The sequence below is a fragment of the Coffea arabica genome, chromosome 3e (genome assembly GCF_036785885.1).
Source record: "Coffea arabica cultivar ET-39 chromosome 3e, Coffea Arabica ET-39 HiFi, whole genome shotgun sequence".
Taxonomy (NCBI): domain Eukaryota; kingdom Viridiplantae; phylum Streptophyta; class Magnoliopsida; order Gentianales; family Rubiaceae; genus Coffea; species Coffea arabica.
In genome coordinates this window covers 13,819,090-13,834,037 of record NC_092315.1, presented here as the reverse complement: position 1 = coordinate 13,834,037, position 14,948 = coordinate 13,819,090, and the positions used below count along the sequence as shown (strand labels likewise).

Genomic DNA, 14,948 nt, shown 5'->3' with positions numbered 1-14,948 from the left:
TCTGCAAAGCTCCCTCTAGAGCTGTAATCCCAATAGGAATGACAGAAATCAACTCACATTTCTACTCTTGGCATTTTGCATTTTGATTGGCCAAATGGAACTAATACCTCCATCCATCCACTTCCTTTCCCACCCAACATTTTTTCTTGATTCTAGCACCTGTGTCCATAAATTTTTTTTTTTTGGGGTTTTCTTTTCTCCCTTGCTGGAAAATGAGCTTCATGGGCAAGTTAAAGATCACGAAAGTATTTCTCCAGTTTCATTCAGCTAATGCAAATGCTGGAAAATAAAAAAAAATTAAAACCCATTTTACTGAAAGCAAGTTGCGAAAGCTTAATCATACAAGTTGACCTCCTCTGAACGCAAGAAACCAAATTATTCTACCATGACATTCTTACATAACAGTAACTAGCTGGTATTCCTTCTGGCACTGAAGCCATTACTACCATTAATGCCTGGTTTGTTAGAAAGCAACATAAAAGTGTAGTCATTATGTAACAAATCAGTCATAGATTAACAGATTAGTTATTAGTCCAAGAAGAGGGAGCAGAGCAAAGTTCAATTGTTTCTCTCTTTAGCAATTAGCTGAAGAATAGGTGTGCATGTCCTGAATCCTTGCTCATGCTGAAACAAATCTCCAATGGTCTCTAAAGAAAGAAAGAAAGTGGAAACCTATGTATATCTTGACAATTACAATTTTAGTTGCTTGCTTTTGACAGAGAACCAAGAGACCAAGGTACAACACATACTTCTAGATAAATGGCAGGTGACCTTTTGCTGAGCAACATTCGAAGGGCTCAAACAGCATGCGTATCTACAAACACTTCCAAAAATAGTTAGAGGAGGAACACATTCTTCTAGATAAATGGCGCAGATCACAAGTCTTAACAATATTAACTGAAGATCAAGCTTCTCCAGAAGGTAACGGTGGTTGAGTTGAATCAGTGCTCGTTGAATCGCCATCATAGCTCCAAAGTTCTCTCAACTCACCTCTCACCAAACCCAATATAACACAAAGTCCTGTGTTATAAGAAATCCAGTGAAGGCAACAAGATGGGGCAAATAATTAGTGGTAAATGAGGTTCACAAATACAATAAAAACAGATAGCACGGGGATAGCAGAAATTCATACCTAATGTGCAAGGAACAAGGTACAGGAGAGCAGGTTGACCATGTCCATCCATTAGATACAAGCCTAAGTAAGTAAAGAACAAGCCTGCAAAAATACATCACCATGTTAAACAAGAAATTGAGAACAGTATCTGATACAGTTTCCTATAAATCCAAGTAGAAGTCTAACTGGACAAGAATAAACATAACCGGAATTTGTAAAACCAATAAAAGGGCAGAACACAAGTTATGGGAAATAAATCACTATAAATTCCTTCAGTGAAGGAACCACATAAGTTCATAAAAAATCTTTATTAGCTCTACGCTCATTTTGAGGGATTTGACCACTCTCTTTTGGAGTTCCGCTCCACTTACTAATTTTTAGTACTCTAATTGGTCTAAAGATCTTCCAGCTGATTCACGTACTAGAAGTTCAGCTTTATAGCACACATCCATATAAAGATGTTTCCTCCTTGGACTTGAAAGACTACATCTTAACTTTACCTAAAATATGTTGTATCCTGTAACATGATAGCCCTGTCTTCTTAAGAGCCTATGCTCCCATCTCTCTCCCGCTCTCTCTCTCTCTCTCTCTCTGTGCTGAATCATGTTGCTCTGTTGTCAATTAATCGTCTATCTCTCTCTCTCTCTCTCTCTCTCTCTCTCTCTCTCTCTGTTGACTCAAGTTGCTTGGCTGTAAACTAATCAAAGTTTCTCTTCCTTGCAACACTCAACTGATCTTTGCAAGCACATTCACTACAAGACATCCAAAACCCTGCAAAAAATTCTCTTCCCTTGCTTGTAATTTGTCTTAGAATAGGCTTGCCAAGAATAAATGAAGGGAGTTCTTTTTTTTTGGCAAGGAAAGAGAAGAGTATCCATGTTGCATTAAATGTAGTTGTTTTACAAAGATCATAGTGAAGGAAACAAAAGTCAATGCTACTAACCACATGCATAGCCAATGGCCAACCAAAGGAAGTATCCATTTCGACCAGTCTTCTTTTTGGCTTTATCAAATCTGCAGCAAAAAATCACACACACTACTTACCAAATAAACAAAAGAACATACAAGAGAAACAGGAGAACAGCTCAAAAAAACTAACCACTCTATAAAATAACTACGTTGCTGCAACAAAGGAATGAGAAGAAATAAAAACTTTTTACAATGAGAAAAATCTAACAAGCATACAAAGCCTAAGCCTAATCAATACTACTTGGTTATACATGTCTTCTTAAACAGCAAGTTATGTAAGGATTCGAGAACAGGTCCTGGTTGAGAAACGTTGCAATGTTAAATAAAATTTGACATTTTCTAGAAAATATTAGCCAAATGAAAACACCAATGCAGCATACTGGAAAGGCATCACAACATACTACTATTCATAAGATTGTATGAAAACAAAAAGCTACCTATGTGCAAAGGAAACAAGCAAACCGGGGAAGAGTATGTCCCCAAAGCCAATCATGTTATAACCACCCCAAGGATCAAAAAATCGAGGAATTCTCAAGAGCATCGGGATTGATTCTCCGCCAGCCTTGTCACCTTGAGCAACCTACAAAGAACAAACAAATAAATGACATCTAAAATTTGAAAAAGCTCGAGAAATTGATTGCTAAACCAAAACTATTAAGATAAAAAATGACAAAACAGCCAAAAATACAGCAACAGTTTGGTTGGTATTCGCGACTAATAAACCTAGAATACTTCAAAACCTGAAATTGTTAATGCAATAGTCACAGACACAAAGTAACCCCTCACATAATGGACGGTTTATCTTGAGCAAAATAACCAAGTTCTTGAATGATTCGAACATCTAAATTATCGTGAAGTGAAATCAACTAAGGAAAAGATGAAATCATCAATTAAGTTTTACAAAAGAAAAGAAGAGTTTTATGTCAAGCTTAAAAGTGAGTTCAAGGATCTATTAACTAAATGAATCCATCAAACCAACCATCTATGAGATGTATTGAGGAAAAGAAAGCAGAATAAGTGGAATACAATCCAAGTAGCTCTAGAAAATTGCAACGTTGTCGGAATTGCATATGAATTAAAGAGCATCAACAATCCAAAAACCTCCTTTCAAAATTAACAGAACTAAAATAACTAATAGCCTAAACCTTCCCAGTAATCCTGCAGAAAAATCACCTCTCATGCAACTGCCAAAGATGTTTACTGATCATTCAATAAAAGTTCCTAACAGAAGGGAATCAACAAATCACAAGTCAACCAAGACCCTATGCCCAAAGTTACAAATCAGTTGGAGCAGTTCTCCGGAAGAAGGGTTAAATATGAATTGAGTAGCAATCAACTTTATAACCACGCCAAGTTTAAAAAAGTTAATGATGTAAGGTAAAACATATTAGAAAACTAATATGGACACTAGCAAGAACATAACCTGCATTGATTCAATGTCAACATTAACATCTGAAAAGCTAATAAAATCATCGAAGGCAATATGCTTATTACATATATTGTACCCATGCTGAACTTTTCAAAATTTTGTTGGCACATCCTCTCAATCACACTATCCACTACTTCATAAGAGATCAGTGGCAAGTCATTCAAATACTCATCCTAAAGCATAGAAGGAAAAAAATGGAGGAAAAAAATGGACTAGGGAAGAAGACTAGAACAGAATTTAACTTGATGGAAGCAAAAACAGAGGCTCCAACCAAAGCTGAAAAACCTTAACCATCCATCTCTCCAGCCCATTGCTTGCAGGCTTTAAAAAGAATCAATTGGCCCATGTGGAAAAATTGGCCAGCATTTAGGGTAAAAGAGGGAAGGAACATGACAGAAAAAGGATGCTTTGTGATATACAATCTGATTTCAATTCTCTCATATTCCAAATGGTCAGGCCATACACTGCATAAATTACCCTCAACGAGAAATAAACTGTTTGTCTCTTCCTTTCATATATTTGCTCCTATTTGGGGTGGGTGACTACCAAAATCAATATACAAATGCGGGATCTAAGCTTTGAGTATAGACATTTATGGAGTTTAGAGGTTAAAGTACAATAAAAACATAGGAAGGTAACCCAAAAGTAAATAATGTCAATCCACACACCATTTCCAATATTTTATCGCCTCTAAATTTAACTAGCAATACTTTCCACTGACTTTATAAGTTTAATGGTTAAGAAAAGTAAACTAGAAGAATTTAGTGAGATGCAAAAAGAATGTAGCTGATCTCTGCAATAAAAAATACTGTTCACCTTGACAACAAAGAAAAACATCTTTATAGGAAAAGAGAACGTACCGCTATCATAACGCTGTCATGGAAAATGTAAGGCGACAGGAACACCCAGAAGATGTCATAAAGAAAAGCGCAACATAGAAGCACAGTAGCAACCTAAATTAAAACAAAATTCTCATAAGCTGGGAAGGAAAAAGCACGGCATAAGCAAGCAAGTGTAGGAAGATATGGAGAGGTTGCACCTCTGGCCTCACAAACCTTTATATTAGGTAATTGTGCCAACTGCAAGACAGTTATCATCAAACAGATGCCCTGACAACAAAATTACAGACGGTCATCCTCAAAATTTAGAATGATTGCAGAAAAGGAAGAGAATGAAAAACAAAACTTTGCAACGGCCAGTTTTAGATGTTAGATCTTTTCAGAACAATACAAAAATGCAAAATTAAACTTTTTTCTTAAGCAAAATGGAACAAATTAACCTACATAACTAACTTTAATAAGAGTAACTTTAACAAGAATAAGATGGCCACATATAGATGGCTAAATCTAATACGAAGAGAACACAGTTCTTCAGGTTAATGCTAGAGCTCGCAGAGATATCCTGTCAACATTTAGAGTCCAAATAGAATAACAAAGATCACCTAGCCATCCAACTTTCCCCAGAACAATGATATCTGAATTAGGACAGCAAAATCATGCAGTGCTTTATATTGGTAAGATAGCACCCCTTACGCTTAAGTTTCTTTAATCTTACTTTAAACTGTAAATATGAAGAACTGCTAATTAAGAAAAAAATTCCAAAAAAGACTCTAAGCTCATAAAACACAATAAAAGATTTTCTCATAGGTACGCAACGGAAAAAAAGCGAATTGCAGAAGAAGAGAAGAAAACACCCAGCTCCGTCTAGGACTTTATCAAGCCATACTCAATGTGGCTGGAGGAAACCATGCTCAACAAAGTAGTAGTTTTAGCCCAACCACGTACTAGCCTCCAACCACAAGTTAGAAGAAAGGATAGACAAAGAGTACTGATTAAATAGAGTAAATTGTTTAGACGATGCTACAAGCTCTAGTAGTACCTCATCTTTCAGCAATTAAACTCCTAGACGCTCGGTATTCTTATAGGCTACAGACAAAAACAAGAAGGAAAAAAAAATATCGTATGTTTACGTAAATCCAAAATAAATAACCATAAGAGCATCATCCCCACCTGCCACTGCATCAGCATGCGTGGCAAATAAAAAAAAAGAGCTAAAACCATAGTTCACATGAAAAAGGAAATCAATATCATTCACCATCAGAACAAAAGAGAAGTCTCAAGAATACCATGCTGGTATCATGTTTCTTACACACTCCAAGAAATGCTAGTATATCTACTCCCGTGCAGCCAATTACCATATCAAAACAGCAAGCAAACATTGCAAAATGGGCATGTAATAAACCAAGGAAGACTTAAGCCATACTTACAAGAATATCCTGGCCTATCCAGGAGTATGATGCCTTACGATTTGCAGCCCAGAAAATGGCAAAAGCCAAGCAAAATAGCAACACTACCAGAGAGAGAATGGAGACCTCTCCTAGAAGTGGCAAATTGACAGTTTTCCTTCCACAATTTTTGCATTTGCTGCTCAATTAACAAGAAAATATAAATATTCAGAGTGCAGGAGGATTTATTAAGCACATAAAAACAATTGACAGGTTAGGATGAGGGGAAAAGAAAAGAGTAAGTGAACTGTACCTCAGAACAAGAGATACTATACAAGAATGCATTCCCTGCCAAAAAGTATTGCCCACAGAAAAGTACATATTAACGGAGTGAAGAGGCAAAAAGGTTGTTTAGAGTATTATCACATTTTAGCATGAAGAGAAATATAGCAGAATCAAATGAATGGCCACACAAAATCATAAATCAAGTTGAAAGGAGTTGAATAATTCTTTAAATTGCAAGGCAAGCTTCACAAAGAAAAATAAACTTGTTGGCAGATACAAATAAGGGAACTCTATAAATACTAATATATTTAAATTTGTCACAAGAAACAGATTTGTCATCCCACAGTATTTTTCACCTTAATAAAGTTTTAGATACACAATTGAATGCACTCATACACAATAATGAGCAACCTTTCTACTTCTTCAAGCTACTAGAGGACCAAGAAAAGGAAAAAGTAGACATAGGAAATGGTAAGATCCATAATAAATGGATAAGTTACATCACACCAAACAAGTAGGAGAAAAAAGTGATCAGATTAAGATCAGATCAATCCAGGAACCTCTTCAGCAGGAGTAATGATGTAAAGCCTATTAATTTGTCAAATCATTTTGCTCAGTCTACCAGAAAATGAGCTATCGTTAATATTACAGATTGGTGTTATTCTCTTAGTTGTCCGTTCAGGTTGATTGGATTAATACACACCAAAAAATGAAGAAACAGAAATAAGAAAATAAGCATTCTTAGATGGGGAATTTGATCAAATGAAGAAATGAATTTGATTTGTGACATCCTCTGCATTAGCTTAGGCTCAATCCTTGTTTTTTTCCCAAGTCTGTAAATCAGACGAAGCAGTTCAATGTTTTTACATCTTTCACCAGCATTTCATAAAAGAATTAAATGGCAAGGAACACCAAAATACCAAACTCAATACACATAAGAGCAACTATGAGACAAACAGATCAATAATCTATTCGTTCTTACATTGTACTCTACAAAATTTCAGTGTGCAATATTCATTATTTTCCATTTTACACTATTTCTGCGGACGGAAAAAAAGCCTGGGTACCCCAAACATCTTTGGTCTCTAAACCTCGGGTTGAAAATCCATCAAAAGGAGAACCGGCAGGTGTTGGATGTCTATGTTTATCCACAATGATATTGAGTAAAGAGATAAAATTAAATACCTCAACCGCACCAAGACAGAAAAGTACGATCAGCACCCAGACAAACCAAGTTGACATAAATAAGTAAAGCAGCACCAGAAATGTGGACGCTGATATGACAAAAATAATAGCACTCTTAGTATTAATGCTGATAATCTCCTTCTCTGTTTCTTCCTTGGCAGCATTTGATGATTCCTAGCAAGCATAGAAGAAAACTTAATCCAGGGATCTTTAAATCAAAATTGGAAGAGGTTGAGCACAGACATTTTGTGCACTGCCATTTACATAGAATGCCAAAACCCAATGAACAAGGAGAAAAAAAAATGCATGCTATGCAAGGCATATCATGAACAATGGCTCTTATAAAAAGAAGCAACTTTGCAGTGGCTATGTTCCTCAAAATATCACATGTTTTTGCTTAATTTCAACATCAAGTACACTGCTGATAAGAAGAAACTTTGGTTTTGATTCTTCATGTGATCAAGACTACATGAGAGCATTTATAATTCAATCTTCACAAAGTTGACTTAACTATGTTAAGATTGAACTTATCTTCCATAACTTGCATTCTATTGATGCCAATAATGCATCCACATGCGAGTAACATATAGGGGTCAACTTGTTTTGGATTGCGCCTTTGCTTATTAACAACAGCTATTGAAAGTTCCCCTTCACATTAAACAGTTTAAAAAAACTTGCAAGCTTGGCTTCTTAATAAATGATCCTTCTTGGAGTAGGAACCTAAAATATACATAATCATAGTTGTATAGACTAAAATGCAAAAGTAGGTATAATCACTTTGACAGAAGTCCACACTAAACCACCAGGGATTTAGCCCCTTTCTGCATCCCAAAAAGAAAAGATTAAGATGCCTGGATTACAGAAGCCAGAAGTTACAAGACATATGAATGGGCATCTAAACCATACCAAGTATAAAATAGTTTGGGAAAGATAGAATTTCCTATAGAAACCAGCCTGAATTAGCAGGAAAGTTTTAACTAAGCTTATTTTGCAAAAGGATTCCACCAGGCATCATGATAACAAAAGGACAAACAAATAAGATCCCAATAGTATTTACAAATAACTAGGTAATCATAATTAGGCTATCAAAGCCCCATAACAATTTGCATAGCATGAAAAGCCAAATCAAAATTGATGAATGCTAAGCAAGACAATTTAAAAATTTTAAGTACATGACCAACAAAAGCAAAATCTAAGTACTAGGAAATTCAGGGCTAGTTGAGGAGATCGCTTTTGTACCTTAGGTGACAATTCATTATAGCGTTCATCAGTTTGCTCAGATGCTGTAAACTCTGACCAAAGTGATGCGCAAACAAGTGTTCCAACAGCCATCAACCATAAGAATACCACAGAAAAGTCGACAATTGGGCGATTTGGTGAATATAACAAAATTTCCACTACAGTGAACAATGCAAAATCGTTATAACTGAAATCATCAATGTGAAGACATTAAGCACATCCATAGCACACAGAAAAATGAATAAAAGATCTGCAAAAAGAAGATGAACACATGTAGCAAATAAAGACGCATCAATTTTTTTTTTTTTTAAAAGAAAGGAGACACAATGTATATGCGTATATGTTTGCAGTGTGTACATGTGTGCATATACATGTTATTTTGAAATTATATATTTCAAAATGAAAAATTAGATTTTAACAAATAAAAATCTGCAGAAAGAAGAAGAAGATGTGCAGCAAATAAAGAAGCATCGATGTGAGATAAAAATGGGAAAAAAAAAAGAAAGAAAGACAGACACAGTATTTACATATATGTTTGTGCATGTGTGTGTATGTGTATAACTGTTATTTCGAACATATATGTTTCAAGATGAAAATTAGGTTTTCTATTTCAGAAAAAAAAGGCATATATCAAATATAATTGATAGGATAATATTATGACACATAAATTGCCAAGCCAACAAAAAGGGCAACACTTACATGGCAGTGAGTGATAATCACATTAATAAACCATGAAAGCAGCACAGAACAACTATTGGTAATTGAATATAATTACCAACTCAATCACAAGTTCTTGAAACTGTTCTGCGAATTATTACAGAATCATTACCAAACCCTGCATAATTATTACACCATGTCCATTCTTTTTTATTCCTTTTTCCATTCCCCTTTAAACTATGCCACCCACAAGTTTTCCATCTTGTCAATAGGATATTAGGTATGTTAAACATGCCAAATCTTGAACAAAATAAATAAAGTCAATGCTCACCACTATGTCCACCAGACATAGATTGTTTTAAAACCTCTCCTCCTGACTTTGAAATCATTACAACTGGGATTGTAATGTTTAAGTTAGTATCTTTTTCAGAACATCCCATCTCTATGAGATCTGCATAAAATCAGAGGAAGAAAAAGTGTCATTCTTGGGAAAGAACATGTGCTGCATAACCTATTAGTTTAAAAAATATGCATATGCTAAGAGAGAACAATATGCTCTTGTGTGTGTGTAAGAAGAGAAAATTCACTCATCATTGTCCAATGATCTGATATTAGAAAAGAATCAAGGTAATAACCTTCTGCATCATTTATTATCAAAAGTCCGGCAGCACCTTGTGCTTGTGCAACTTCAGCCTTGGTTGTAAAATCACAATCACCACGAAAGGCGAGCACAATGGAGCCTGACAACTACACAGATTACAACACAAACCATTTGCAATGTAATTAAAACTCATAATGATATAGAAAACAATGGCTTCTCATAATCACATGAAAGAGACAGTGACTTCTTAAATTTATATGCAAAAAATACTCCACTAGTGTACAGTAGGTGTCCCTCATGCATGTCCTTTGCTAAGTGATTCTCATACACGAATTACTTTCTCAAATCTATTATCTATAATATGAAAAAAGGAACAAGATTAGTTTCTTCATATTATAAAAAAAAAAATAGATTTCCTAAGTCTGTATCTTAAAACAAGACAAGACATTTATGAATTTTATACAATCACTAACCGAACTAAACGTTGAGTACTCAAGGTATCAATAGCTTGTCATCAGATGTTTAAGATGAATATTAGCAAACCGAAAGGATACAAATCCTAAACTTCAGCATTACCTCACATGTTTCATTCAAGGTTTTCTCATGAACAAGCATGTATTTCAAAATTCACAATCCCTATTTCTCTTGGGCAATAATAAGCAAGAGAATTTTGTATAAAATAAATATACCTTGGAAGTGGAACTAGTACAGCCACTCAATGGATTAGAAACCACAGCAGGCAATTTGGAGCCTTTTTCAGCTTCAGTAGGCAACAAAGAACCAAATGAAGCACTTATCCCACTTAATGTTTCGTCTTCATCGCCATTGACCCATGATTTGACCTTAACCTGTAAAATATGTGGGATTCAGTGTATTGCTGAAGCAATAACCTCATTGATAGTAAAATTTTATAACATGAATCTTATATGATGATTGCAATTCCATCTTCTCCGTGGCTGCTTATCTACTTATATGAGAGAAAAATTATATGGATGCTCCTCTGTGAATCAATAAACAGTTTTTCACTATTATCTGTAGATTATAACACCAAACAATAACAATCAACCAGATGGCACAAATAAAAGAAGTCATTCTGAAACCAAAATTATATACTTATATATCACCAGAGATCTTAAAACCCAAAAGAACCAAAAAAAAAAAAAAAGAATAAACAACTTAACAAAAAATAGCTGCAATTTTGTAAAAGATCAAGAGGCCCCAATTTTCTACTTTCCCTCTGCTAACTTCATCATCCCCAAACAAATCCAGCTTAATCCAATATAACACATTACTATTCTCAGTAGATTTATCTCACAGTTGATGTGCTTTCTTTCCATATTACTCCGAACAGTTCTTATAAACACTCCAGGTCAATCAAATTGCAACTGTTTCCTAGAAATGAAGCATTTCAAAAATTAACCTAGCACAAAAGATTGTTTGCAGTTTGATATTCTGTGCAGATAGATCTCTTTGCTAGCAAAATCCAACACCGAGCCACTCACATTGCAGCCCAGAAATAAAGCATTTTGAAACTTAAGGTAGCACGAAACACTATTTACAGCTTATATCCCCTAAATATAAATTTCTTTACCGTCAAAATAAAATCCGGCAATAACAACCAACATTATGCCCTAACATATTCGTAGAAAACTTCACATCCATGTTGCTAATTCCTACCATCAAGGCCGAAATTAACAAATATACATACTTAAATCGTCTAGCCTTAATTAAGCCCACACATTTCCAGTCAGTGCAAAGCAATTGCTAAATTAAGCAAATTTATTTATTGATTTAAACAGAAACTAAAAAACCAAAATCTAGGAAGTAAAAACCATCAATATTGGGAACTCCACAGAAGTAAAACAACAACAAATTCCACTAGCTGAATGAAGCGGAATAACAATACAGAATAATTAAAATAACCAACAATTTACAAGAATTGGTGAACGAAAAGGAAAAACTTACCAACCGATAAGGGTTGTTGCAGGAGCTAGAATTCAAGGCGTTGGGGGATGGGCGTGAGATATCATCAGCTTCAGCAATTGACGAGCAAAAAAGAAGAACAACAAAACCTAATTGAAAAATTAAACCGAAAGAGGAAGATAAAACTGAAGCCATGACAAACCCAATTGGTTATTATTCACAAAATTTTGGTTTTACTATAGTATTTACATGAATAACTATCGATTAAATCCCCAAAAAATTTTCTTTCCCTCCCTCTTTCTTTTTGGATTTGATTTTTTTTTTTTTTTTGGAAATTGGGACTGGTTGGAGAGAAAGATGGGAGAAAAAATGGGGAAGAAAGGTAAAAGGAAAAGAAAGGAATATAGAGAGAGAGAGAAAGACGTGGGGAAAAATACTGCTAAAGAAAATCACCCAAATTTGCGTTGGCTCATTTGATACAGAGAGAAGAGAAGAGGGAGAGAGATAACTCTTGAAAGGGTAGTTGGAGCATTAAAATCGCCTTTACTAGCCAACACTGGTTAACACGTTTCTTAATTTTTTAATGTTAAACGTGTTTGCATTAACACGTTTAATTATGTTTTTATTGGAAATACGTTTGTGAATAAAAGGAAAATGGGAGAAAATGGCAAACAATTACTATTGCTGTCTAACTATAATTTTAGGATTAATTACAATTTATTTCCTTGACGTATACCCTAATTCTCAGTTTTATCTCCTAATATATATATAATATATATATGTATATATTATATAAACATATATGTGTGTATAAATATATATGTGCATATGTATATGTACATATCACTCATTTAATTCTCTACAGGACAAAATTATTTTCCTCTCTCTCTTCTTTATTTTTTCGAACTAGTTTTCTTTTTTCAAATCCTTATTCTTGAGCAACCAAAATATTCCTTTGTTCATTATTATATTCATCAATGAATTAAATTTTAATTGAATTATTAATTTTTTACATATAGAAATTTCTACATTAATTTGTGTCTCTTTTATTTGGCATACTCTACCCTAATTAATTTTAGGATTTCCATTCTCTTAGTGCACGAAGAAATAACATATGTTTTTCTTTTTTCTAATTAATGTTCTTCCCTTTTCAGTCTAAGAAATCAAAGGGAATTTTTTTTATTTTATATCCTTATAATTAGACAATTTGAAATAAATGACTCTTTTTTAACAATCACATTTACATGCCGATTATTTGGACACTCTTTCCTTCTTTTTCCTCTGAAGAATTATTAGATCTTTTACTATTTTGATATGCTAATGCAAATAAATATTAATATATATCCTAATAAATCAACTTCGCTCCTTTGAAACTTTATCATCATACATTAGAGTGACCAAAATTTAGCCACGACTTAAGATTACTTGAGAAAAGAAAGAAGAAAAAAGATTAAAAAAAAATTTAGCATAATAGAGGGGTAGTTTTGTCTAAGGAGATTAAGTGAGGGAAAAAATATAAGTTTAGGAGATAAACAGTAAATATGACTACACCTTAGGAGGAGGCGAGGAGCTTTGAGATTTACCCACCTGTTTGTCCTACGTGACAAAGGATTGATGTATATTCAAGAGTAACATATGAATTATACGGTAAATTAAAATTTGAAGTATCAAACTGCCCGACATAACTTGCTTCACATGTTTAAGGAAAGTGTCAATTATAGAAAAGTGCCAACATATTTATCTAAAGTTCAACTCCAAGTTGATCAATAGAACGATTTTGTGGTGATTCTTAATGGTATATTCAGATTTGCCAGAGTGAAAGGTTTATTCAAAAGTTGTGTCTTAACTATGATATTCATTTGATTTTATTTTGCTAGGAAAAAGATTTAGGAAGGTTCTTTTTTGGCAGGAAAAAAAATTTAAGAGAGTTTAGCTCATGTCATCAATGCAGGTCAAGGCATGTCCTCAATATCATAAGTCACTTAAACGGTTTCATCCTAATCACTTATCAACACAGTTCTCACGTCGTCAATAAAACTCAAATACAAGACGATTGTTGAGAAAGTGGTTCAACCTTACCAGTCGAATCAGTTTGTGTTGACATGATATTTATTTGATAATAGAGTAACATATATTTTAAAAAAGTGTTAAAAAACACGCCATCCAAATCTAAATTTTTTCACACCATCCAAATTTAGTATTATTATGGGCATAAAGAATTTTTTCTAGCTATGGTCCTATTAATACCAAGTAGCGATAAAAAGTTAATTAAACCACACTTAAAGGTCATCATTAAGCAACTATTGCTGGGAAACAAGTTTATTTAAGCACTAGTGACATGAGAATCAGGCTTTACATTTGGTTAAGCCTTTTGTTTAAAATGATCCTTCCGTTAATTATATGGTTTGCTAAAATTAGGAACTTCTTGTGAACAGCTAATTAACATTTATTTGGCATTCAAAGATAATATAAACATGAACATGAATAATCCTACCATGTTTAGACATATATAAAATATTAAAGAATTAATCCAGATTGATGACTTGAGTTGCTCTTTATATCATGCATTTTGAATATTTCATGCATGCGAATATTAATTTTATGTCCCTCTTGATTAAGACATTCAACTTCCACACCATCCTCTGTTTATCGTTATTGACAAAATTGGAGTCTTCATTCTTAGATTTATTTTCGTGCAATAACAGTTTCCAATTGGTTTTCTGGTTGGACGTTACAAAAGAGGCAATTGCCTCTGATGGAGATCAATATCGAGGTCTTGCACAAAAATGTTAAGGACAGAAGGATTGGGTCGAAATCCTGGGATCTGATCAGGATCAAGACCCCGGGACTACTTCGATACTCTTTTAAGTCCAAGGCAATTATTGTAGAGGAGAGGTAGTAGATGAGGTAAGGATGTTTAGGGGTAAAGGGCAATTATAACGGCAAGAAGGCAGAAGATGCCTATTTCTTTTGGATTCAACCAGTAGCTCACTTTTACTAGATGAGGGCCTCGTAAGTTGAAATATGTCCAATTCAAACCGATTCATGTAATATGCAGTATAATTGGTGTAATTTGTATAGTTTTGATCAATATTTTGAAACTTGGATTGATAAGTGAACCGAATAAACTTTTGATTCACAATTCAACCGGTTTGACAGTTCAACCCTGATTTTAAACGTTTTTAAGACAAAAAATTGGTTAGTTGGCTAGTTTTTTAGCAGTTTTGACTGGTTCAACTGGTTCTTGATTAAATTTGACCAATTCATTTGACTTTTCGAGTTAAATATAAATTCAAATTGGTGACATGGCCAGTTCGCGGTC

The 14,948-nt window shown here is 34.1% G+C and overlaps 1 protein-coding gene across 1 annotated transcript; it reads right to left on the bottom strand.

The window, feature by feature from the left end:
- Positions 1–549: 549 nt before the first annotated feature.
- On the bottom strand, positions 550–12,092 carry LOC113736530 (signal peptide peptidase-like 3). Its single transcript, XM_027263554.2, has 14 exons — positions 11,669–12,092; positions 10,393–10,551; positions 9,738–9,849; positions 9,434–9,553; positions 8,446–8,603; positions 7,207–7,380; positions 6,050–6,084; positions 5,779–5,935; positions 4,568–4,621; positions 4,373–4,465; positions 2,521–2,663; positions 2,058–2,128; positions 1,133–1,216; positions 550–1,020 (listed from the first exon to the last, which is right to left on the bottom strand). The coding sequence occupies exons 1-14, from the start codon at positions 11,819–11,821 to the stop codon at positions 905–907; spliced, it is 1,629 nt and encodes a 542-aa protein (XP_027119355.2). The 5' UTR covers positions 11,822–12,092; the 3' UTR covers positions 550–904.
- Positions 12,093–14,948: the final 2,856 nt, after the last annotated feature.